This window comes from Neoarius graeffei, chromosome 9 (genome assembly GCF_027579695.1).
Source record: "Neoarius graeffei isolate fNeoGra1 chromosome 9, fNeoGra1.pri, whole genome shotgun sequence".
NCBI lineage: Eukaryota > Metazoa > Chordata > Actinopteri > Siluriformes > Ariidae > Neoarius > Neoarius graeffei.
The window spans coordinates 22,069,584-22,097,432 of NC_083577.1; the positions used below are offsets into that span (position 1 = coordinate 22,069,584).

The 27,849-nt window shown below is 41.5% G+C and overlaps 1 protein-coding gene across 1 annotated transcript in view; it reads right to left on the reverse strand.

The window, feature by feature from the left end:
* Nucleotides 1-9,332: 9,332 nt before the first annotated feature.
* Nucleotides 9,333-27,849, reverse strand: part of cntnap5a (contactin associated protein family member 5a) — a 207,715-nt gene continuing 189,198 nt past the window's right edge. The window contains exons 18-22 of the mRNA XM_060929196.1: nucleotides 19,606-19,739; nucleotides 14,535-14,619; nucleotides 13,758-13,961; nucleotides 11,990-12,064; nucleotides 9,333-9,608 (exon numbers count right to left, since the gene is read on the reverse strand). Coding sequence (XP_060785179.1) covers nucleotides 9,412-9,608; nucleotides 11,990-12,064; nucleotides 13,758-13,961; nucleotides 14,535-14,619; nucleotides 19,606-19,739 — 695 coding nt within the window. The 3' untranslated portion in view covers nucleotides 9,333-9,411. The remainder of the gene's footprint in view (nucleotides 9,609-11,989; nucleotides 12,065-13,757; nucleotides 13,962-14,534; nucleotides 14,620-19,605; nucleotides 19,740-27,849) is intronic.

Genomic DNA, 27,849 nt, shown 5'->3' on the forward strand with positions numbered 1-27,849 from the left:
TCCAGTAAAGGAAAAACTTGAGACTGAAAGGTTTTAACAGTCATCCAAATGACTGAACGTAAATATTGCTACAGTAACATACTAGCTACTATGTTGTTGACATTAGCTAGCTTGCCGTCCAAAATGGTGGACACCGGGGCGTCACGTGACCCTGTGACGTCAGGTGAAATACCTCAATATGGTGAGCTCATTGGTAAAATGAACAAACACTTTCGGACATTAGTCCGCCACGCCATTATTTGCGTTGTTACTGTCACACAATTAAAATGTGCCAGATCAGTGGGCTGGTGGGTTTTCAAAATAACAAATGCATGCATTTTTGTGATAAATCCATATTATACTGAGCGTATTTCCCACATTAATCAATACAAATCACTTTGTGTCTGCTGCATCTTTCAGTTCTTTTAAATCAAGGCTGAATACTCTTTCTTCTTTGCCGCTGCCTTTTATAAAATCAAACTTGAGGCTTTTGATTAATTCCTCGCTCTGCACTCTAACTTTTATTCTTGTATTTTATCTGTCTTATTCTATTTTAGCTTATTTTCTATTCTTTTACTATTTTTAAAGGAGAATGAAGGCACATTTTTTATTATCAAAATTATATTTCTCATTTTGTTAAATATAGGAATTTCTGACCGCTATTTTGTCACTGCTATAGCAGGTTATGAGTGTTTGAAATATACTCTGTAATATATCAGTCCATATGTCAAAGCAATGGCCGTAAACGAGATTCGTTGAGACCTGTGCGAGGCATCGTAGGACGGAAATAAAACATACAGCGGAAATCAAAGTGACCGACATCTGCCAACGTTGTCAAAAGACGTGCGCGCCCTCTTTCAAATGCTATGTGGAAGTTTTGTTTGTTTTGATAGCAATCAGGAAAGTTTGAAAAACATAGGCAGTAATTAGCCTGGGCCCGCCCATCCTAAGCGTGACGCAACACGAGGGCCTGTTGCGAGCTTAGTCTGGCCAGGCAAGCTATCTACAGCTCTTCCAAGCTCCCGAAAAATCGGGAACCAATCAACTTTGAGCATCTCCAACAGCCCTGGGTAGAGGCGTGTTCAAGGCACTGACGTAGTAGAACTGCGACCGGAAGCCATAGATTGTTTACACAATCTATGCCGGAAGCGCTTCATTCACGCTTCCGCATCTATTACGCATAGATGCTGTATTGAAAGCATTCAACGGGAAGTTCTCATTGAAAACGGAGCAAAGAGCAGCCCTGGAGGTATTTATTGAAAGGAAGGACGTTTTCGCCTTGCTCCCGACCGGCTTCGGTAAGAGTTTAATCTATCAGTTAGCCCCGTCGCGTCGCATACGTCAGAGGAAAGAGTGATGTGATTGGTTTAAGCTTCGTCACAGCCTTTTCTGGCTTCGACCAGTAGCAAACTGAGGCATTTCAGGGAGGCGGGTCAACCACGGGCTCTGGGAAACGGTTGGGCTTAATATCTTGGCCAGACCAATAGCTCGGAGAGCTTTGAAGTTGCGTTAGCCAGGCTAGGCAGTAATCGTCATTTAAATGCGTTTTTGTGCAATATTTCGTTTGGAAAGCAGTTTTCAAAACGGCGGCACTGACACCTGGCTGACACTTCTTCACGTTTCAGTCTCGCACAAGTCTCGTGAAGATCATGCGGATAAGCGACGCCTGCCGTGGACCAAACAAACTAAATTCAACATGGCTAAAAACCAAATAGGCCGATAAGTATAATATTTAATTGCAATTAGTTGCCAATACGAGTCACGATATAAGGTTACTAAAACTGAAAACGTAATTGAATAACACATTAATTAAGAAATAAAGCAAGTTTAAAAATGACTTCAGTTCCTCTTTCATTGTACTTGAATGTCTGTTTATAATGTGTTTCTTCCTCCGTCCGTTCACCCGAACACACTTTTTTTTTTCAGTGCGAACGCAATCCATGATGATATTGTTTGGTTAGTGACCATCAGTTGTACACTATTTTTCACGATGCATTGTGGAATACTATGAGTCCACTATGTAAGGTGTCATAATTCTCACTCTACATTCGGACAGCACTACAAAATGGCGAACTCGCTATATACCGGTACTGTAGTTCACTATATGGTGAATAGTGAGTGATTTCAAGGCAAGGCAAGGCAAGGCAAGTTTATTTATATAGCACATTTCATACACAATGGCAGTTCAATGTGCTTTACAGAAGCAAAAACAAAAACAGTAAACAATAGAAAAATAAAATTACATAAAATAATTTTATTTTTAATCTAAAACAATTAATTAAAAGAATTAAAAGAAAATAATAAGAATTAAACAACAGTAGAACTAAAATAATAAAATGATAAAATGCCAAAAAGAAAAAAGGAGAAAAAGAAAAAGAAACCAGCGGAATAAAATAGAATAAAATTAAAGTAAGTTTAAAACATGCAGAGAAAGTAAAGATTATAAAAAATGTAAAAATATTAATTATTTAACAGAAAGCATCTGAAAACAGCTTGGTCTTTAACCTAGATTTGAAGCTGCCAACAGCAGGAGCATTTTTAATGTCCTCTGGCAGTTGGTTCCATAGCTGTACTGCATAGTAGCTAAAAGCTGCTTCACCACACTTTGTTTTAACAACTGGTTTTTAATAGTAAATTATTCTGTTGCGATCTGGTAGATCTGATTGGGTTAGGCTGCTGCAACATATCAGAGAGATAATTGGGCCCTGTACCATTTAGAGATTTGTACACCAGCAGCAATGCTTTAAAGTCAATTCTGTAGCTTACTGGAAGCCAGTGAAGGGACCTTAGAATTGGAGTAATGTGCTCTGTTCTTTTTGTTCGTGTGAGAACCCTCGCCGCTGCATTTTGAACCAGCTGAAGTCGTTTGATGGTCTTTTTTGGCAGGCCTGTGAAAAGGCCATTGTAGTAATCAACCCTACTAGAGATGAAGGCATGTATTAGTTTTTCCAGATCATTTTTTGACATAAGTCATAAGTCCAGATCATTTTTTGACACAAGTCCTCTTAGTTTGGAAATGTTTTTTAGGTGATAAAATGCCGTTTTAGTGATTGCTTTCATGTGACTGTCAAAGTTTAGCTCGCTGTCAATGAAAACACCAAGATTTTTAACCATTTCTTTAGTTTTAATCCCTTTTGTGTCAAGAATAGTGGTAATCCTGAGTCTTTCATCTTTTTTTCCAAATATAATTACTTCTGTTTTATCTGTGTTCAACTGAAGAAAATTTTGTGACATCCAGCTATTGATTTGATCGATGCACTGGTAGAGACATTCAAGGGGGGCATAGTCATTTGGTGATAGAGCAAAATAAATTTGGGTATCATCTGCATAGCAGTGATACAAAATTGAATTTTTATTGATAATTTGCCCAAGTGGGAGCATATAAAGGTTGAAAAGTAATGGTCCAAGAATCGACCCCTGGGGGACACCACAGGTCAAGGGCATTGACGTTGAGGAACAATTTCCCAGGGTAACAAAGAAGCTTCTATCTTTTAAGTATGATTTTAACCAATTGATAACTTTACCAGTCAACCCAACCCAGTGTTCAAGTCGATATAGCAGTATGTTGTGATCAACAGTATCAAAAGCTACACTGAGGTCCAGTAATACCAGGACCGATGTTTTGCCTGCATCAGCATTAAGACATATGTCATTTATAACTTTAATCAGCGCTGTTTCAGTGCTATGATTGGCACGAAATCCTGACTGAAAATTATCAAAACGGCTGTTTGATATCAAGAAGGCAGTTAATTGATTGAAGACAATTTTTTCCAGGATTTTCCCGATGAATGGTAGATTTGATATTGGCCTGTAGTTATTTAACACTGAAGAATCCAGATTATTTTTTTTAAGAAGGGGCTTTACAACAGCTTTTTTTTTAGGGACACAGGAACAACGCCAGTCTCCAAGGATGTATTTATAATTTGAAGCACATCTGTAATTATAAGATGAAGAACAGACTTAAAAAAGTTGGTGGGCAGAATGTCCAATTCAGATGTTGAAGAACTGAGATTTTGTACAGTTTTTTCAAGAGTCTCATAATCAATTAAACAAAATTCTGACATTGTGTTAAAGTTATCTATTTCAGACACAGTCCTTGGCACACTTCCCTGAATACACATCCACACCAAGACTCAGCTGACTTCAATGACTCACATGATGGCAGAGAGAGCCAAGGCCATTTTTAAAAAATGTTCTGTTTCCGGTCCACCGGCCGGGTGAGTGCCGTTTGTGCGGTTGAATTTTTTTTTTTTAACGCCGGCTTTTCGACATTTTTTTAAAAAGATATTTTTGGGGCTTTTTTCACCTTTATTGGATAGGACAGTGTAGAGACAGGAAATGAGCAGGAGAGAGAGAGACGGGGAGGGATCGGGAAATGATCTCAGGTCGGAATCGAACCCGGGTCCCCGGATTTATGGTGTGGCTCCTGAGCCACGACGCCCCCAGGTTTTTCAACATTTTTTTCGGGTTCGTAAATCTAAAATCGAACTTGACATTTGCGCATTCCCAGGGCTTTCCACTAAGGCTCATACTAGCCAGCCATGACAACTAAGTAGCCAGCGGGGGGAGTAAACACAAAATAAACTCCTGTGCACGCAGTTCCCAGGATTAAGTGTATTTTCCACAGACCATTTATTTATTCACTTTACTCAAATGCAAAGTAAAATGGCAGTAAATCTTCTTTCTTTTCTTGCGTATTGCATCATGAGGTGTTCCTGGCTTGTAAATCTCTTATTTTCGGTGCATGACACATTCACGCAGCTGAGCATGCTATGAATTAACAACGACAACGGTCTGCAGTGGGGCTACACAATTAAACACTCAGTGAACATTTCTCCATTTGTGTATGAAAATACACTCCAACCACTCAGTTTGGGTTCATTTACAACCAACGGTGTCTTTTGATGCCAGCACGTAATTGAACGAGAGAAGACTGGTTTACCGGAGACAAAATAAGCGTCATCTCTGCTTCTGTTCCCTCCGATGGCCCCGACACACTACTGCCTCCGCTGAGTGCGCGCGCACTCTGAATTGAATCAGCTCTGCATATGCGCCGTGCGGCACAAAAAAAAAATGGCAGCCACCATGAAGGAAGGAGATCCAGAGTTTTCAAACATTTGCTTAAATGTGAAATCGCAAAATGGTATTCTAGCGAACAACAAAATAGTAAAGATTCAGAAAAACAAATCATTCAGTGATCATTTTAATAGTGTAATTTCATCCGAACTAGGCCTAACGGTCGATTTAGAACTACAAAAAGTCCGTGTGTCGGACATTTTAAGTACCTTTGTAAAAGTTTTGCAAATGTTGCAGTCAGCATTTAAAATGCTAACTTCAAGTTTTTGTACAAGTTTCAGTTGATTAAACTGTCATTTTATTAAATGTGTCTGCTTTTGTAATAAAAAAAGTACTGAAAGAAAAAGCAAACACAGCATTGCGATTTCTTATCCATCCATATATATATATATATATATATATATATATATAAAATCCCTCCCTCCCGACTGAAAATTTTTTTGCTCACCCGGTGGACAGGAAGCAGATTTTTTTTTAAGGATGGCCCAATGACCCACACCGTTCACACCTGGCCTCCAGTGACCCTAACAACCTACAGGATGACTGAGACGACCCATGTGACCTCAACGACTCTTCTTAGGGTTGCCTTTGGTCCACTAGAGGATAAATACCTGGAACTCCCCACTAGTCAGACAGAACTGAAGAAGTCTTTCGGATGAGAGGTGAAAAGTCTTCAGGGATTTCGAGCAAATCCAGCTGCCTTCTTTAGCACCTACGGTTTAACTATAACCTGAATGACTGAGAACCTTCACAGACATATCTCAAGACGGTAATATTTTTAAATTTTTTTTGGTTCAATTAACACAACTGGCAAAATGCTGGGAAAAAAAACCTCTTTTTTATTAAACATATATTTATATACAGTGTAGCTGTACAATTATACAAAACAGGCCATCTAAAATAATCCATATTGGGTAGATAGAAAATAGAGGGAGTAACATATTAAAGGACACTTTCATTAAAAAAAGAAAAGAAAAACACTGAGTATTTTTGTGATCATAAATTAGGCAAATCGTGAAAGATGAACTGTCTGAAGAGATGATGGGAATAAATGTATGTCATGCATGTCGTTTACCTGCTTATTTGAGAAGAGCACAGCGGTTAAAGCACTGCTTAGCAGCACCTTACGTCTGCGCATCTACAGTTTTCATTCCTGACTACGCTACTATTGTTTCTGATGACTAACTTTGCTTTTCATGTTTGAAATAAAAGCTAAAAGCGTGGGGGGAAAATGCATGGATTGACTGAAACACTGTATTAAGAAGACTGAGTAACGGTAATATGATTTAAAGGTCATAGGCAAGGGTCAGAGGTGAAACGTAGAATATCAACTTTATTGTCTAGATTAGAAGAACGACCCCAAAAGAGAATTCAATCTTCCTAGTGTCTAATTTGCACCCTAAAATTGAATAAAACGGTTAAAATATACTGTTTTGCCCAATTTCCGAAGGTTTGTTTACATCTCATTTATGTGCACTTTCACCGCCAGGGGGCCGTCGTTGTGACGCCATTCAAGCCAAACAGACTGGGAGCAGTTCTGTGTTTACTTACGAACCGAGCACACGTGTATGGACTTTAGTTGTGAGAGGCTGTGTAAAATGTCTGAAAGCGATAGCGATTTTGAAGTAGGAAGTCTCCAAGTTGAATATCGAGAGGTGAAACCATATATGTATGAACCTATGGCCGTTGCGAAGCAATCGGTGAATGTGGCTCACTGGTTTGACCGTGCAGCCTCGGAATCGGACAGCGACCGGCCGACTCTGATCGCAGTGACCCCGGACCTCAACAAGACTCGCGCCCAAACGATTTATCCTGGTGATTATGATAAATTCTTACTTTCGTCGTAATACTAAATAAGAGGCCTTTTGAAGAATAGTTAAACCGCCTTCCCTAGTGGATATAGCTAACGATTATTGGACAGTGCACCGGTAGGCCACATTAGCCTGCTGTCCGCGGCATTATACTATTTATAGCCGACTCTAAGTCAGAAAATATCCCTTTGTCTCATTTCCACAAGGATTGTACAGGATCCCTCAGGATTCTTGACTTGTCAATTGCAAGCAAAGGTAAAAATGTTTACCTCCAATCTTCTCCTTTTTGCTTGAGCATTGCTGGTCTGTTTCTTCTTTGGCTGCTTGATTTTGTTTCACGCTCACAATCCACTCTCTCCGCCTCTTCTCCTCTTCCGGAAAAAAAACAACCATCTGGCTTCACACGCACAATCCACTCTCTCCGCCTCTTCTCCTCTTCCGGAAAAAGCCAACCCTCTGGCTTCACGCGCACAATCCACTCTCTCCGCTTCGTCTCCTCTTTCAGAAAAAGCCAACCCTCTCACTCCGCCTCTTCTCCTTTTTCAGAAAAAGCCAAGCCTCTCGCTCCGCCTCTTCTCCTTTTTCGGAAAAAGCCAACCCTCTTGCTCCGCCTCTTCTCCTCTTCCGGAAAAAGCCAACCCTCTGGCTTCACGCGCACAATCCACTCTCTCCGCTTCATCTCCTCTTTTGGAAAAAGCCAACCCTCTCGCTCCGCCTCTTCTCCTTTTTCAGAAAAAGCCAACCCTCTCGCTCCTCTTCTTCTCCTTTTTCGGAAAAAGCCAACCCTCATGCTCCGCCTCTTCTCCTCTTCCAGAAAAAGCCAACCCTCTGGCTTCACGCGCACAATCCACTCTCTCCGCTTCGTCTCCTCTTTCGGAAAAAGCCAACCCTCTCGCTCCGCCTCTTCTCCTTTTTTGGAAAAAGCCAACCCTCTCGCTCCGCCTCTTCTCCTTTTTCAGAAAAAGCCAACCCTCTTGCTACGCCTCTTCTCCTTTTTTGGAAAAAGCCAACCCACTCGCTCAGCCTCTTCTCCTTTTTCGGAAAAAGCCAATCCTCTCGCTCCGCCTCTTCTCCTCTTCTGGAAAAAGCCAATCCACTCTCTCTGCCTCTTCTTCTCTCTCGGAAAAAGATAAAAACTTCTTCCTGAACCGGTCCCGTTGTTACAGTTCACTGCACAACAATAAGGCATGTTTTTTTCTTTGGAAATTCCCAAACGCACGTCTGCACTCAAGCCAAACGGCAATGTAAGTAAACGGAAGTGGACTCAATTCAAGCAGTTTGTTTGTCTTGAATGACGTCACGCACTGAGTGGTCATGAAAATCGTCGAACAGAAATTCACCGCGATCCGCGCTAATTTATTTCAATTATTACTTATTAACAATACTTCTTGGGACCAGAAGAAAATTACAGAGGGTTTTTTAACATATAAAGTTTCAAATGTGCATAAATTGAAAACCGTTGCCTATGAGCTTTAAAGCAAAGGATGACAAGGAATTATTTCAAGGCTGGATTCATTTGTTGAGTTGTTGACTTTAACAACCTACGTTTTGTCAAATCACATTGTCGGCTGTCAATACGTTCGATTACTGTGAGAACACCAACGTTAACTTGAACATGCAGGAAGGTTTCCAGATGACTAGACTTTGCCGAGAGAGAGAAAATGCCGTGTCCACTTTCAGTCATTGGAAAGACGACATGACATTTCACATCATAACATTGACAACTTATTATTACTTTATTGTTATTATTATTATTATTATTTTATTATAATACTTACAGAAACATCATGATTCACATTACCTTATATTCAAATTTACATCTTACCAACATAATGGGGAAAAGTTTTGGACCCATTTTCCGTTTGAACTTCAACACCAGGGTCGTCAGACTCGAGTTCTAGACATCCCTCCAGGCCCTGAGTCCAATACTCTGGTTCTACACAAATCTGAAAATCTGAAGACGTTCTTGATTTGTGCCTACATTCATGGATAATATTTAGCCTTCTCTACATTAATGGACACGTTCAAATAATAATTTTCAGAAAAGCAAATTAAGAAGTGCAATGAAGAATGAATGAATAAATAAATAAACAAACGAAATTTCCAACCAATCAGGGACTGGGGGGCGGGGTGGGGCGGGGTGGGAGGTTGGGGGTAGTGAGGACGTTGGTGAGTTTGTAGATAATAGCATTACACTTTAAGTCCAAAAGTCTCAAAAATAACCAGATACTGCGTCGTCTTCTTGTTTTTGATTTTGTTTTTTCAGGATTTTCTCAGAGAAATATTGTCCAAGAAATGCAGGGACTTTCTTGATAACACCATCACCAGACGGCACAACCCAGACCCGCTTCTCCTGGCCAACAGGTTGGGCATCTACTAGCTACTACCTACCTAGATCCAAAGATCTAGATCTACAGTCTCCAAAGCGCCATTAGTGAAGGATCTTCTCCACGCAATTTGTGCTAGATAAAGTCCGCACCATGAGCGTGCAGAAGGACTAAACTCGAGGAGGGATAATCAGTGGCTAAAAGGCTCTTAATGTCCATCAGATGTAGTATTCCTTCATACTGTCCCTTATAGACTGGTTCAGGTGAAGTTCTGCCCTGTAGGCAGCTTCAAGACTGCGCCTATGCTCCTTCTCCTGGATGCTGGTGGTCCTCCGGATCTGCCGGTGTTGGTACAGGAACCGTGCCATCACAGCCAGCAAGCACAGTGTTACGAACACCACAGCTGTGACCACGCCTGCAGCCAGAGGAGAGGTTTCGCTTATTACCAGATCACTGTGTGTTCATAATCCAGGCCCTGTTCACTGTTAACACTAGAGGATACACTATTATACAGTGGATATAAAAAGTGTACACACCCTGTTAAAATTATAGGTTTTTCCGATGTAAAAAAATGAGACCACGATAAATAATTTCAAAACTTTTCCCACCTCTAATGTGACCTATAACCTGTACAATTCAATTGAAAAACAAATCTGTTAGGGGGAAAAAAATAAAAAACATACAATAAGCTGGTTGCATAAGTGTGCACACCCTTAAACTAATACTTTGTTGAAGCACCTTTTGATTTAATTACAGCATTCAGTCTTTTGGGTTCACACCTACCATCAATTAAAATGACTCTGATTAACCCCAAATAAAGTTCAGATATTTACTCAGTTGCTCCTCCAGCAAAAGCCAGGGTTCGCAGAGAACTTACAAAGCATCAAAGGGATCTCATTGTTGAAAGGTATCAGTCAGGAGAAGTGTACAAAAACATTTCCACGGCATTAGGTATACCATGGAGCACAGTGAAGACAGTCATCAAGAAGTGGAGAAAATATGGGACAACAGTGACATTACCGAGAACTGGACGTCCCTCCAAAATTGATGAAAAGACAAGACGAAAACTGGTCAGGGAGGCTGCCAAGAGGCCTACAGCAACACTGAAGGAGCTGCAGGAATTTCTGGCAAGTCCTGGTTGTGTACTACATGTGCAAACAATCTCCCGTATTCTCCATATGTCTGAACTATGAGGTCGGGTCAAAGAAAAACATCCAGGCCTGGCTAAATTTTGCAAAAAAATACATCAACTCTCCCAAAAGCATGTGGGAAAATGTGTTATGGTCTGATGAAACCAAGGTTAACTTTTTGTCCACAATTCCAAAAGGTATGTTTGGTGCAGTAGTGGTTAGCGCTGTCGCCTCACAGCAAGAAGGTCCGGGTTCGAGCCCCGTGGCCGGCGAGGGCCTGTCTGTGCGGAGTTTGCATGTTCTCCCCGTGTCCGCGTGGGTTTCCTCCGGGTGCTCCGGTTTCCCCCACAGTCCAAAGACATGCAGGTTAGATTAACTGGTGACTCTAAATTGACCGTAGGTGTGAATGTGAGTGTGAATGGTTGTCTGTGTCTATGTGTCAGCCCTGTGATGACCTGGCGACTTGTCCAGGGTGTACCCCACCTTTCGCCCGTAGTCAGCTGGGATAGGCTCCAGCTTGCCTGCGACCCTGTCGAACAGGATAAAGCGGCTAGAGATAATGAGATGAGATGAGATGTTTGGTGCAAAAACAACACTGCGCATCACCAAAAGAACACCACACCCACGGTGAAGCATGGTGGTGGCAGCGTCATGTTTTGGGCTTGTTTTTCTTCAGCTGGAACAGAGGCTTTAGTCAAGGTGGAGGGAATTATGAACAGTTCTAAATACCAGTCAATTTTGGCCCCAAACCTTCAGGTGTCTGCTAGAAAGCTGAAGATGAAGAGGAATTTCATGTTTCAGCACGACAATGACCCCAAAAAAGTTTTGGAACGGCCCAGCCAGAGCCCAGACCTAAATCCAATTGAAAATCTGTGGGGTGACCTGAAGAGGGCTGTGCACAAGAGACGCCCTCAGAATCTGACAGATTTGGAGCGCGTTTGCAAGGAAGAGTGGGCAAATATTGCCAAGTCTAGATGTGGCAGGCTGATAGACTCCGACCCAAAAAGACTGAATGCTGTAATTAAATCAAAAGGTGCTTCAACAAAGTTTTAGTTTAAGGGTGTGCACACACATGCAACCAGTTCATTGTACATTTTTCCCCTGAAGAGATTTGTTTGTTTTTCAATTGAATTGTACAGGTTATTGGTCAAATTAAAGGTGGGAAAAGTTTTGAAATTATTTATCGTGGTCTGATTTTTTTTTACATCAGAAAAACCAGTCATTTTAATGGGGTGTGCACACTTTTTATATCTACTGTACAACTGTGTCCTATTTGATTCATCAAAGCATAGGTTTTGTTTTCAATTCATCCTGCTAATCCTGCTTTCAGCAATCGTTTGACCAAAAAGGAAATACTATATCTTTGTGCCCGATCTTTATTTGTTAGCCTTTGCTACAATGAGCTTGATAATATTTGAAAAATCAACAATAAAGCACCTGAGACTCTCTCATGATGTTTTCTGGGGGATATTTTATGACCACGTTGCTTTTATTAGTCCACACAGCACACGCAACATAATCAATACAGTCATTAGACATTTCAGAAATGGAATCCAGTAAAAGAAAAGATGAACACACAGAACCTGTAGGATCGCCTGTGCTAATTACACACTCCAGTGACTCTTACAAATGGCGCAATAAAGCAGATTGTGGTAATATACCGCACCTCCAATTACCGCTGAATCTCTTTGGGTGTCTTCTTTGCCATGCTTGTTATCTGGACCCACCTCTTCCACGTGGTCTGAAAGTCATATATACACACAAGACAATCTACAAACTTGCTTTTTCATGCGTGTGTGTGTGTGTGTGTGTGTGTGTATGTAAATATGTATATATATTTACATACAGTACTGTGCAAAAGTCTTGGCACCATATATAATTTCTTCCATGCAAACATTGTTATAGATTTCTATTTTGTCTTCTACATTATCGAGTCAGTACAAAAATATTTCAGCGTTCCGAATGTTCATTTTCCAGCATAAAATTAAATGTTACAGAGAAAAAAATGTTTGTATCTGAGCAGCGTATTCCATAAGAGACCACTTTTCAGATTAAAAAAGAAAACATAATGAAGGCTACTGGATTTTGGTACTTCGAGTTGGCCTCGTGGTTAGAGTATCCGCCTGTCGACTGAGAGATCATGAGTTCTACTCACGGTTGGGTTATATCAAAGACCATCATGAAAATGGTACCTACTGCCATCTGGCAAGGCATGCTGCAATACAGATGTGAGGAAATCAAACTCTTGCGGTTAACAGAGGACTAGCCCCCCATTGTAACCCTAGCTGTATAGGTGAGAGGCTGAGGGCTACAGAAATGGAGATCGGTGCTGCACCCCTATGCTTTAAGGAATTGGGTAGGACTGGGAGAGGAGACTGCCTGGGAAGACCAGATTCTGGCGTGGAAAGGACTTTGACTTTTGACTGGGTTTTAGTGCAAAATGAAGAAGCGAGTGTGACAGTCGAAGCGTCCAGAAGAACTGTGGCTGGTTCTGTAAGATGCTCAGTAAAACCTACAGCTCATTTCCTTATAAAACTGCACTCATTGTACCTGAGACTACTATTTTTTTTTAAAGCAAAGGGTCGTCTCACACCAAATATTGACTTTGTTTCATTTATTATGGCTTACTGATTACTGTTTATAGTATTTTTTTAAAATGGTGAAACATTTCTTTTTCTTTTCTCGCCAGCATTCCTTTACAAGTGACTAAGACTATTTTTGCACAGTACTGTAAAAAAAAAAAAAAAATTATATATATATATATATATATATATATATATATATATATATATATATATATATATTCTATCCACATTCACTGGATATGAGCAATCACGTGCTCTGATTGGCTACTCTAATACTAGGCTATCAGCTCATATACTGTGAGGAGAGAGAAACAAAATGGTAGAGCGTGTTGCTGAACCAACCGAGGACAAAATAAAAACTCTACTCGAAAACAAAACCCCCCCAAAAATACAAAAAAAGCAACAAAATATGGAACGAAAGTATTTGATGGTAAGAACGTATCTTTTTTTTTCCAAGAATTATTATAATAGCATTTTTCATAAATTGCTACTGTCATTTTGCCGGTTTGTTTACATTCTAAGCGGAAATGATTCTGTCGGATGTTTTGTATAAAGTTTTTATTTATCGAATTTGCAAAGAATAAAAATAAAAATGCTCTGTTTCTGAAAATCCAGTGAATGTGGATAGAATAAAACAGTTATTCCACTCAATCTCATCGTACATGGGTTATAGCCAACTTGGTGCTACGTGCCTCGTCAGCTATCAGCTCATGTACAGCTTGATTTTGTGGAATAACTCATATATATAATACACACACACACACACACACACACATACATGATTAATCAAGAAGTTTTGTGTTTTTACAGCATCTAAAAACAGCAGCTGTTTGAAGCAAAAGAAAATACCTAAACGGGATTTAGAGGTTGATAAATCTGCCAGCGCTCCACAATTAGACTCAAGCAAATGGCCTCGTATGCTGACCAAAGAGCTCCCACGGTTCAGCAGCGCTGCCTTTAATGGAGCTACGTGATTGTACTGAACAGATGAGAAGCAGCCAATGAAACCTTTGGATCCTGCTTGTGCTACTTCCTCGTCCAGTGCATCAGCTCCTGCTAAGAAAAATGGTATTATTAAAGTGGTAATTGTACTTATTACTCGCACTTGTACTGGGGGTGCCAATCATTTTAAGCCAAAATGACTGAAAAACAGGCTGCATGGCGATTGAAGACTATTATAGAAGCACTCACGACATGGCTAAGAGTATAGAAGGGTGACAACATTCGAGTTGGACTTTCAAAGCCTTCTGTTAACTCTTTTCCAAGCCACTGCAGTAACTGTGTTGTTTTTTTGTTTTTTCATATGAATTATTATTTCATCTCCCGAATACAAGTCTGACACTTTGAGTTTCTGAACAAAAGATTAACGTCTCTGTGGGGGGATAAAAAGTGCAGGGTGTACTTAAAAATCCATTTGGCCTTCGCTTAATGACAAAAGTGCAAATTTTCATGGATATAAGTCTGTCTGGAGAGAGACGTGATAAGCAGAGGGACAAATTTTAGCACAGTCTGTTTTTTTAATAATAAAAGATGCATTCGTTGAGTCACCATGCCATGTTTACACAAAGAAAGGAAATGATGCACTGAGTCAAACATATTTTCTATAGAATGCCATCACGGGCTTACCTGTAATCTTTCCGAGGGTTAGTGATCGCATCGAGTTAAAGTCAGTGTCCTGTGAGAGGGTGTACTTTTTATTGTCTTGATCAACCTATCAAAAAAAAAAGGTAGACAAAAACTCAGAGCGAGACAGGATTTCTGAACAATTCCTTTCAAATTTAATTTTGTTTGTATTGTGCTTTGAACAACAATGACGTTTTACAGAAATCTGGATGACTTGAAGAAGAAACCTTCAGAGTAAAAATGGAACACAAGCTCTACTGGGTAATAAGATGAGCACAGGACTTGGGAGGACATGACCCTGTCGCCGGTTCACCAGTTGTCCTTTGGATCCTTGTACCACTTTTGTTTGGTACTAACCACTGCATACCACGAACACCCTACAAGATGCGCCATTTTGTTCGATACGCAGACCCAGTCATCTAGCCATCACAATTTGGCTCTTGTCAGAGTCATTCAGATCCTTACGCTTGCCCATTTTTCCTGCTTCCAACACATCAACTTCGAGAACTGAGTTCTCTTGCTGCCTAATATATCCCACCCCTTGACATTTACAATGAGATCATCAATGTTTGTCAAGTCACCTGTCAATAGTTTTTAATATTATGGCTGATCGATGTATATTATATATAGATGATATTACACAGCTGCGTGAAGATATGAAGTTTATCTTCGAGTAGTGAACATATTCATGAGTGAACGAAGCGAATGAGTGAAATATGTTCAGCACGAGAAGATAAACTCCATATCTTCATGCCATCATGTAATGTTCTTTATATTATATGGACGCATCCATAAAAAATATGCAAGTTAATCAAAATATTTGGGAAAACACTGAGAGTGATGTCATCGGAGTGAAATATCAGGAATTATTATAAATACAGAAAACTTTCTCCATGGAATAAAAACATGTGTTCTATTCCCTTCTAGTGGGTTTATTGATCTCATCTCATTATCTCAAGCCGCTTTATCCTTCTACAGGGTCGCAGGCAAGCTGGAGCCTATCCCAGCTGACTACGGGTGAAAGGCGGGGTACACCCTGGACAAGTCGCCAGGTCATCACAGGGCTGACACATAGACACAGACAACCATTCACACTCACATTCACACCTACGGTCAATTTAGAGTCACCAGTTAACCTAACCTGCATGTCTTTGGACTGTGGGGGAAACCGGAGCACCCGGAGGAAACCCATGCGGATACGGGGAGAACATGCAAACTCCACACAGAAAGGCCCTCGCTGGCCCCGGGGCTCGAACCCAGGACCTTCTTGCTGTGAGGCGACAGCGCTAACCACTACACCACCGTGCCGCCAGGTTTATTGATAGCATGCAATATTGTTATCATATCATTTATCCTCCATGTATTACACCACTCTCTCCAATGGAGAATGAGCGTGCAATATTGTTATAATATTGCACATTGTCAAGACAACACGATGTCACACATCAGAGCTCATGCGAAGATCCAATGACAAAACTTTTCTGTTGTGCATGCGCACAATCATTTCTTTGTTGGCCGGGAGAGAGAGAAGACGAGGCTAATTCAGTGCTAGGTTTAAGCACTAAATAAATAAACTGAAAACTGAAACTAAAGACGCGCTGAACACCCGAAAGGCTACCAAAACTTCATTAGATATTCTTCATGCATAGTTACAAGAGAAAAACATACCAACGGACATCGAAAAACTGGAAAAGAGACACGTCGGAGATGTAAAACTTCCGTGCTAGTGAGTGACTGACAGTTTGTAAACAAACATGGCTGTGAGGTTTGCTTCGTGAAAAGTGGAAGATTTTGAGAGAATTTTGAAAGAGACAGACGCGCTGAACATCCGAAAGGCTACAAAAACTTCACTGGATATTCTTCACGCATATTTACAAGAGAAAAACAGACCAACGGACATCAAAAAACTGGAAAAGAGAACAATAGCGGAAATATTGTCAAAGTTATACTTGGAGGTGAGGGAAAGTTATGGAGACTTTTACAAGAGGACTTCACTTGTGGACTTCACTCAGCAAAGCCCTTTTGTTTTGAACAACTGCAATGCAACAATTAACTACGACCAAAAGCAACTTTGAATTTGAACTGTCAACCTGGATATAGATTGTATACAAGTTGGGTTGTTGTTCAGGCTTTTTGGATTTGGACCATTTTTAGTGCTAGAACTTTGACCTTGTACATTGGATTGACAGAACACTGAATTACATTCGATCAGAGTCAGCATTCAGTATTGGTAAGTTACCCCCCTGTTCTTAACTTCCATCAAATGTGCATGTATTAAAAAAAATAAAAATAAAAATAATAATAATAATAATAGCTTTTTTGTGGTCTATCAGATATATTCCATTCAGCTACTTGTCTTCGACTCGTTCAGTATCATGCTAGCTGAATGGAATATATTTGATAGACCAATCAATGGCAGCCAATATTATTTAAATATGTCACTCAGATCCGTGATGTATTTTGTATGAAAAATACGAGTTTTTTCAACGCGAGAAGATAAACTTCATATCTTCACAGATATGAATACAGTATTTTCCTCTCGTTCTGTCCTGAACTTCCAGCCTCAAACTATGCAATAAAATAAACTAAACAAACTCGGTGATGTGGACTCTGGACCACAGTAGCGGCTATCTTTAAATAAAGAAAATAAAAATACAAAACCCAAATAAATCCATTTGTTAAGGCACACAGCTCAAGATGTTTTCCAGTGAAATGGAAAAACTCACTGGTAAATCTACAGCACATTCAGGAGCAAAAACTGCATTTATGCACACTTTTACGTCAATCACACATTTCTCAAAAGAAATCAATCTCTCTCACTCCAGTGTGCAGCCTGCATGCTTACACACACACACATTTGGAACCTTAACACGTCTTCTTGTCTCCCCTCTGGACCATCAAAAGCATATAAAAATACACACATTTTATGTAAATAGTCAGAATGCAACAATATAACTTGATTCTGTACATAAGTGCACTTTATCATGACTTACGCCGACCAGCTACTTGCTTCATCACTCACTCACTCGTGCTACGTCACTTCCTGATTTCCCAAGCTATGGGGGAGGGCACAGAACGGGCATATGTCAAAAGTTTGGGGTCACCCAGACAATTTTGTGTTTTCCATGAAAAGTCACACTTTTATTTACCGCCATAAGTTGTAAAATGAATAGAAAATATAGTCAAGACATTTTTCTGGCCATTTTGAGCATTTAATCAACACCACAAATGTGATGCTCCAGAAACTCAATCTGCTCAAAGGAAGGCCAGTTTTATAGCTTCTCTAAAGAGCTAAACTGTTTTCAGCTGTGCTAACATGATTGTACAAGGGTTTTCTAATCATCCATTAGCCTTCTGAGGCAATGAGCAAACACATTGTACCATTAGAACACTGGAGTGATAGTTGCTGGAAATGGGCCTCTATACACCTATGGAGATATTGCACCAAAAACCAGACATTTGCAGCTAGAATAGTCATTTACCACATTAGCAATGTATAGAGTGGATTTCTGATTAGTTTAAAGTGATCTTCATTGAAAAGAACAGTGCTTTTCTTTCAAAAATAAGGACATTTCAAAGTGACCCCAAACTATTGAACAGTAGTGTGTGTGTGTGTGTGTGTGTGTGTATATATATATATATATATATATATATATATATATATATAATGTGGCATGGTGGTGAAAGTGGTTAGCATGGTCGCCTCACAGCAAGAAGGTTCTGGGTTTGAGCCCAGCTGCTGGCGGGGGCCTTTCTGTGTGAAGTTTGCATGTTCTCCCTGTGTCTGTGTGGGTTTCCCCCACAGTTCAAAGACCTGCGGTTAGGTTCATATGGGAAGACCTTGAGCGAGGCACCTAACTCCCAACTGCTCCCCAGGCGCTGTTAGCATGGCTGCCCATTGGTCTGGGTATGTGTGTGTGTGTGCTCATTACTCATGTGTGTGTTCACTGCTTCAGATGGGTTAAATGCAGAGACAAATTTCACAAGTGTGTGATGGATAAAGTTGTTGTTGTTCTTCTTCTTCCATCTCATCTCATTATCTCTAGCCGCTTTATCCTGTCCTACAGGGTCGCAGGCAAGCTGGAGCCTATCCCAGCTGACTACGGGCGAAAGGCGGGGTACACCCTGGACAAGTCGCCAGGTCATCACAGGGCTGACACATAGACACAGACAACCATTCACACTCACATTCACACCTACGGCCAATTTAGAGTCACCAGTTAACCTAACCTGCATGTCTTTGGACTGTGGGGGAAACCGGAGCACCCGGAGGAAACCCACGCGGACACGGGGAGAACATGCAAAGGCAAATTTTTTTATTATCAAAACTCAATTTCTCTCATTTTATTAAATATAGGAATGCATTTTTGATCGCTATTTTGTCACTGCTATAGCAAGTTATGAGTGTTTGAAATACGCTATGTAATATATCAGTCCACATGTCAAAGCAATGGCCGTAAACGAGATTCGTTGAGACCTGTGCGAGACATCGTAGGACGAAGTAAAACATACAGCGGAAATCAAAGTGACCGACATCTGCCAACACTGTCAAAAGACACGCACACCCTCTTTCGAATGCTGATGTAATCAAGCCGGAAGTTTTGTTTGTTTCGATAGCAATCAGGAAAGTTTGAAAAAAGTAGGCAGTAATCGTCATTTAAACTCGTTTTTGTGCAATATTTCATTTGGAAAACAGTTTTCAAAATGGCGGCCCTGACACCTGGCTGACACTTCACGTTTCGAAGTCTCGCACAAGTCTCGTGAAGATCGCGCGGATAAGCGACGCCTGACATGGACCAAACGAACTAAATTCAACACGGCTAAAAACTGAATAGGCCTATACAGTAAGTATAATATTTAATTGCAATTAGTTGCCAATACAAGTCACGATATGAAGTTACTAAAACCGAAAACGTAATTGAATAACACGTTAATTAAGAAATAAAGCAAGTTTAAAAATGACTTCAGTTCCCCTTTCATTAGTGACCTGAGTCAACTCTACTGTCTATTGCTCCAGTGTTCAGTTTGATGGAGATTTTGTGTACTGCTCAATGAAGCTGTAGTGTTTACTAACCTGCACATAGACATCTTTTCCTTCTCTGTGAAGTCGGAGTCGATGAAGCTTCCCATCTGCCAGACTCGTGAGCACGGGGCTGAACACACTGGGCCTTCGCTCCTTATGAAGCTGATACCAAATCTGCAGACTCCCTAAAGCATGAAATAAACAAGACACTTCATGCAACTGGAATTCACTTCAAAATGAGAGCTTGTCCCCTGAGGAAATAACGTCGCATAAATAACAATGAATGGAAGCTACAGATACACTACCGTTCAAAAGTTTGGGGTCACCCAGACAATTTTGTATTTTCCATGAAAAGTCACACTTTTATTTACCACCATAAGTTGTAAAATGAATAGAAAATATAGTCGAGACATTTTTCTGGCCATTTTGAGCATTTAATCGACCCCACAAATGTGATGCTCCAGAAACTCAATCTGCTCAAAGGAAGGTCAGTTTTATAGCTTCTCTAAAGAGCTAAACTGTTTTCAGCTGTGCTAACATGATTGTACAAGGGTTTTCTAATCATCCATTAGCCTTCTGAGGCAATGAGCAAACACATTGTACAATCCCGATTCCAAAAAAGTTGGGACAAAGTACAAATTGTAAATAAAAACGGAATGCAATGATGTGGAAGTTTCAAAATTCCATATTTTATTCAGAATAGAACATAGATGACATATCAAATGTTTAAACTGAGAAAATGTATCATTTAAAGAGAAAAATTAGGTGAATTTAAATTTCATGACAACAACACATCTCAAAAAAGTTGGGACAAGGCCATGTTTACCACTGTGAGACATCCCCTTTTCTCTTTACAACAGTCTGTAAACGTCTGGGGACTGAGGAGACAAGTTGCTCAAGTTTAGGGATAGGAATGTTAACCCATTCTTGTCTAATGTAGGATTCTAGTTGCTCAACTGTCTTAGGTCTTTTTTGTCGTATCTTCCGTTTTATGGTGCACCAAATGTTTTCTGTGGGTAAAAGATCTGGACTGCAGGCTGGCCAGTTCAGTACCCGGACCCTTCTTCTACGCAGCCATGATGCTGTAATTGATGCAGTATGTGGTTTGGCATTGTCATGTTGGAAAATGCAAGGTCTTCCCTGAAAGAGACGTCGTCTGGATGGGAGCATATGTTGTTCTAGAACCTGGATATACCTTTCAGCACTGATGGTGTCTTTCCAGATGTGTAAGCTGCTCATGCCACACGCACTAATGCAACCCCATACCATCAGAGATGCAGGCTTCTGAACTGAGCGCTGATAACAACTTGGGTCGTCCTTCTCCTCTTTAGTCCGAATGACACGGCATCCCTGATTTCCATAAAGAACTTAAAATTTTGATTTGTCTGACCACAGAACAGTTTTCCACTTTGCCACAGTCCATTTTAAATGAGCCTTGGCCCAGAGAAGACGTCTGCGCTTCTGGATCATGTTTAGATACGGCTTCTTCTTTGAACTATAGAGTTTTAGCTAGCAACAGCGGATGGCACGGTGAATTGTGTTCACAGATAATGTTCTCTGGAAATATTCCTGAGCCCATTTTGTGATTTCCAATACAGAAGCATGCCTGTATGTGATGCAGTGCCGTCTAAGGGCCCGAAGATCACGGGCACCCAGTATGGTTTTCCAGCCTTGACCCTTACGCACAGAGATTCTTCCAGATTCTCTGAATCTTTTGATGATATTATGTACTGTAGATGATGATATGTTCAAACTCTTTGCAATTTTACACTGTCGAACTCCTTTCTGATATTGCTCCACTATTTGTCGGCGCAGAATTAGGGGGATTGGTGATCCTCTTCCCATCTTTACTTCTGAGAGCCGCTGCCACTCCAAGATGCTCTTTTTATACCCGGTCCGGTCATGTTAATGACCTATTGCCAATTGACCTAATGAGTTGCAGTTTGGTCCTCCAGCTGTTCCTTTTTTGTACCTTTAACTTTTCCAGCCTCTTATTGCCCCTGTCCCAACTTTTTTGAGATGTGTTGCTGTCATGAAATTTCAAATGAGCCAATATTTGGCATGAAATTTCAAAATGTCTCACTTTTGACATTTGATATGTTGTCTATGTTCTATTGTGAATACAATATCAGTTTTTGAGATTTGTAAATTATTGCATTCTGTTTTTATTTACAATTTGTACTTTGTCCCAACTTTTTTGGAATCGGGGTTGTACCATTAGAACACTGGAGTGATAGTTGCTGGAAATGGGCCTCTATACACCTACAGTATGTAGATATTGCACCAAAACCCAGACATTTAGTAGAATTTAGCTAGAATAGTCATTTACCACATTAGCAATGTATAGAGTGGATTTCTGATTAGTTTAAAGTGATCTTCATTGAAAAGAACAGTGCTTTTCTTTCAAAAATAAGGAAATTTCAAAGTGACCCCAAACTTTTGAACGGTAGTGTAGATGTGAACAGTTATGATCCCAGTGCTGGGCTTCATGTGCTATTGTTTTCATTTAATGTTCGCCATGTTCACAGGAGTCTTTGTTTCTTCATTTGTTTGTTTGTTTTTCTAAACTATCCCAACAGTAACTGCTGTAATGCATCTTTAATAACGATGAATGATGTACTTTTTTGTGACACTATTATCACAGGTAATTTTTTTTTGTCCTAAAGCTAAGCCTCAAGGCTAAAATCACAGAATACAAACTTTAAAAGTCTGTGTCATTATCATAACATATCCAGAGGCTTAGCCAGGATTCAGAAGGTTGGGATGTTTTTCTGAGGTGGGGTTTACATTAGACCGTATCAGCGGATCATCAGATTAACGTTTTTAAAATGATTAGCGTGCACACAGCAACGCCAATACACGATTCGCGTGCACACAGCAACGCCAATACACGGATACGCCCGGCTCCGCAGGCATCCTGCGCTCCAAATCACTCCGCCCTGAACAGCGAGTGCCCTCTGGAGGGTGTGCACTCCGGCCCTGCACAGCTCACAGAGCGCGCGAGTGAAGCACACGAGCAGTGATTCGGGACTGAGCCACTGTGTGTGTGATCTCAGTGCATGTCGGGCATGCGCGTCACTTACCACTTGCAAGTGGAAGGATGGCAAGCCTAAAGACAATCATAACTACACAATGGGCAGTATTTGCATCAGTATTTGCAGTATTTTCATACTTTTATACTCTTTAATGAAAGGTGATACAAGGCGGAAGTCCGCGCCGTTTTTCAGCAGTCGCGTCACATGACCAACGCCAGCGAATCAGGAAGGTGGATGTCACAGTGACGTTGTCCAATGACGACGCCAGCTAGAGCTCAGCACAGCATATCCGCGTATTCTCAATGTTTACACAGCACCGGACCAGACACGATCTGGATTGAATACGTGGACCCTGGCGGATTCCCGTTTCCCGGCGTTTCCAGGCGTTTTAATGTAAACGGACAGTGCATCCGCGAAGAAAACGAGACAGATACGGTCTAATGTAAACTTGGCCTGAAAGTAGGGAGCGTAACTTGGGTGGGGGAGGGTACATTGTGAAAATTTCATGTTTTTTGGTGCAACCTGGCGACTCATGAAGCTGCAATTGAGCCTTAAAAAGAAATGAGAGAAAGCATTAATTTTAAGTCTGAATTATATTTTATAAGGCTTTTAATACCATTTTTTTTCTTTGCAGGAGGTTGAGGGTCTTCATCATCAGTCTACCTTGGTCTCTTGGCAGAACTTTGCTGTCCCAATGGTTTTTTCGATGAAAACATGTATAAAAACATTTCTTAGTAATGCAGGATTGGACTCAAAGCAGTCCCCACTCGGAAAATACGCTACAAAATCATAAAGGACTCCATTTTTGAAAGACCATGGAGTCCAGGGACTCGAAAATTTGAAAGTCTTCATCAAACCCTGTACCTTCTGCATGGACAATACCTTGCTGTATTTGAATATTAATCAAAAGCAACACAGTGCATCTTTCACAGACAGAATACTCACTTGTTACTTTGAAATTTAGTTATGTTTCTTTTTGATCAAAGGATTAGTGTTTCTCACGACCCAATATTTCATCTAAATTATAACGCAACAAATATAGATGTCACAAAAACCTATATATAACCTATATATTGCAGTACATAGGTACTTAGTGGTCACATAAAAAAAAAAAAGTTTTACCTCCAAATAGCCTAAACTATGGCTGACTATGAGCGGCACGGTGGTGTAGTGGTTAGCACTGTCGCCTCACAGCAAGAAGGTCCAGGTTCGAGCCCCGTGGCTGGCGAGGGCCTTTCTGTGCGGAGTTTGCACGTTCTCCGGGTGCTCCGGTTTCCCCCGCAGTCCAAAGACATGCAGGTTAGGTTAACTGGTGGCTCTAAATTGACCGTAGGTGTGAATGTGAGTGTGAATGGTTGTCTGTGTCTATGTGTCAGCCCTGTGATGACCTGGCGACTTGTCCAGGGTGTACCCTGGGATAGGCTCCTGGGATAGGCTCCAGCTTGCCTGCGACCCTGTAGAACAGGATAAAGCAGCTAGAGATAATGAGATGAGGATGAGATGTTATTTGGCAGCAGGGGCATAGGAAAGTGTAAAGTATAACGTTTCTGTCAATATGTTTATCGTGCTTGTATGATACGTGTAAGGATTGGGGGCTAACTATCAGCAAGCCCAAAACAGAAGTCATGCACATACAGTGCCCTGATCCACCAGCAATCATTATCGATGACTTCTAGTTAAATAAAGTGCACAAATTCACGTATCTTGGTGGTGATACGTCAGATGATGGTGACCCGGAGCCTGAGATAAAGAAGAGTCAGCAGAGCCGCTTTCACATTCAGCTCCCTAAGCACTAGATGCTGGGACAGGAAAAGCCTATCAATCAACACCAAATTGACTGTTTACAAAGCAATTGTCCTTCCTACCTTGCTATATGGAAGTGAAACCTGGCCTATACGAGCACAACACCTGCATATGCTGGAAATGTTCCACCAATGCTCTCTACGCCGTCTACTCAACATCAAGTGGTGGCATCATACGTATAACAAATACTAAGGTCCTCAGGAGAGCCAATTGCACCACCATTGAGACAATTATACGACCCAATCGTCCCCAATGGTTAGGTCATGTTTGCAGAATGGACGATGAACGTATTCCCAAGAAACTGCTGTTTGGAGAACTAGCCCACGGGAAAAGACCAAGGGGCCATCCTAAGAAAAGATGGAAGGACTGTGCAGAGGCAGACTTGAAGATGTGTGGTTTTGACAACAATTGGCACCGTCTAACAGCTGACCATGATACATGGCACCCCAAGACAAGACATTGCAAGTTTCTGATTGAAGCTCACTAGGCACAGTGAGCTGAGACACGACACCAATGATGTCACAACCGGGTCCCCACTCATCAGACGTGATGTGGACCGCAGTCAGTCAGTCATGATAAAAAACTCACAAAGATATTTATCTAAATACATGACTTAAGGCCAATTTATGCTGACAACGCAGTCCTCGCAGATGGCGTCGCAGATGGCGTCTGCATAGCCCCCCCACCTTCGCAGACGCTCTGCGCGCACCTCCCAAAAATTGTGACCACCGCAGAAGCCTCGCAGACAAGAGGGCTCTGATTGGTCCACTCTACATCCGCTGTACACGCACTTCCGCTTCCCTACTTTCCCGGTTTGTTTTGTTTTCACGACTGCCATTAAAAACACGAGCGAAGATGGAGCAGCACGAAGAGCGATTGATTGAGGAAGTGAGGAAGTACGTACATCTATACGACTCTAGTTCTAGTCATTATAAGTAACCGGAGGATAAACACTCCACTAACCACACCCACCAACTACTCCTAGTGATTTCGCGACTTCGCGCCCCCTTGCGTTGTGGCGGTGAATAACATCGCGCACGCCTATTACTCCCCGCTCAATGATAAATTACAACTGTCTGTGAAAAGCTATCTGCGAAAGCCTTGTCGCAAGAGCATGCAGAGGCCCTTACTCATTCTAAACCTTCCGAGCTTCGCCGGCGAAGCTCTCAAAACTCGTAGTATTTTGCTTCCATTCAAGCCTTGTTTCGAAGTCTGACCAATAAGAATGCTACATTTTTGGTGGTAAATTTGATTTTCTTGATTTAACTTCCATATATGGAAAGCACGCGCACCGGGCACACCCCGGGAAACCGCTGATTGTCGACAAAAATGTCCACAGAAATTACTTCACAAAATGACATTCCCGTCCTCTGTGCTCCTGTTCCCCCTCCTCCCCCCCAGAGAGGAGTTGTACAGTCTGATGGCGTGAGGGACAAAGGAGTTTTTAAGTCTGTTCATCCTGCACTTGGGAAGGAGCATTCTGTCACTGAACAGGCTCCTCTGGTTGCTGATGACGGTGTGCAGAGGGTGACTGGCATCGTCCATGAAGTTCAGTAGTTTGTCCATAGTCGTCTTCTCTGCCACCATCACCAGAGAGTCCAGCTTCATGCCGACCACAGAGCCAGCCCGCCTGATCAGTTTGTCCAGCCTGGATGTGTCCTTCTTGGATGTGCTTATAATATAATAATATTATTTACTATTTACTCTCAGACGCGGGGCGGCACGGTGGTGTAGTGGTTAGCGCTGTTGCCTCACAGCAAGAAGGTCCGGGTTCGAGCCCCGTGGCCGGCGAGGGCCTTTCTGTGCGGAGTTTGCATGTTCTCCCCGTGCCCGCGTGGGTTTCCTCCGGGTGCTCCGGTTTCCCCCACAGTCCAAAGACATGCAGGTTAGGTTAACTGGTGACTCTAAATTGGCCGTAGGTGTGAATGTGAGTGTGAATGGTTGTCTGTGTCTATGTGTCAGCCCTGTGATGACCTGGCGACTTGTCCAGGGTGTACCCCGCCTTTCGCCCGTAGTCAGCTGGGATAGGCTCCAACTTGCCCGCGACCCTGTAGAAGGATAAAGCGGCTAGAGATAATGAGATGAGATGAGATGAGATCTCAGACGCATTAAGAAGGTGAGAAATTAATCCACTAATTAACTTTTGATGAGGCACATCTATTAATTGGAAAGTATTCCAGGTGACTACCTCATGAAGCTGGCTAAGATAATGCCAATAGTGTGCAAAGCGTCATCAAGGTAAACATTGGATACTTTGAAGGATCTAAAATATGAAACACATTTTGTTTTTTAACACTTTTTTGTTTACCACATAATTCCATATATGTCCCATTTGTTATTTCATCGTTCTGCTGTCTTCAGTATTGTTCTACAATGTCGAAAATACAGAATCACCCATGAATGCATGCATCAGGGTGTACAAACTTTTGACTTATACTGCATATATATATATGGTAGTCTACCTAAAATATTTATAAATATTAATTTCCTCTCTGCCTCTCGCTCTTTGCTCGATGCTGAATGTGTCAATACGCACTAGTACCTCGCCCACATGCATGACGTGCAGCAGCCGAGAGACAAAAAGGGTTTTGTCTGATCAAGTGGAGCGGGGTCACTTTCGAGTTTTGCTCTTAGCCTTAAAAACGGTGCATTACTATGTATTCGAGAGGCTGTCGGACTACGCTTGTACGTTGAGGATTACAGAGGATAACGTTCTGCTTTATCCTTCACTATTTACAAAGGCGTGAATTGAGCAAGTGTATGGGCTCCGCACAATAATGATTTGACTGCAGAGGAGCTTCAGGGCATTCATCAACCCTGCATGCGTGTTCAAACAGCTCGCCAAATTGGTTCATGTGCTTTGATGGGAACAAAATAACAATAACTTTAAAAGTCTAGTGCTGTGTGAGCATTTCACGATTCCTTTTTTTTTCCTTACGTAATGCATGGAATACAGCTTACAGCTAGGAAGGTCTACCTTTAGATGTTACAGTATAAATGATTCCATCCATCCATCATCCATAACTGCTTATCCTGTACAGGGTCGCAGGCAAGCTGGAGCCTATCCCAGCTGACTACGGGCGAAAGGCGGGGTACACCCTGGACAAGTCGCCAGGTCATCACAGGGCTGACACATAGACACAGACAACCATTCACACTCACATTCACACCTACGGTCAATTTAGAGTCACCAGTTAACCTAACCTGCATGTCTTTGGACTGTGGGGGAAACCGGAGCACCCGGAGGAAACCCACGCGGACACGGGGAGAACATGCAAACTCCACACAGAAAGGCCCTCGCCGGCCAGAACCCAGAACCTTCTTGCTGTGAGGCGACAGCACTAACCACTATACCATCGTGCCGCCTTTAGATGATACAGTATAAATTAATACATCCATCCATTATCCGTAACCATTTATCCTGTGCAGGGTTGTAGGCAAGCCGGAGGCTTTGTTT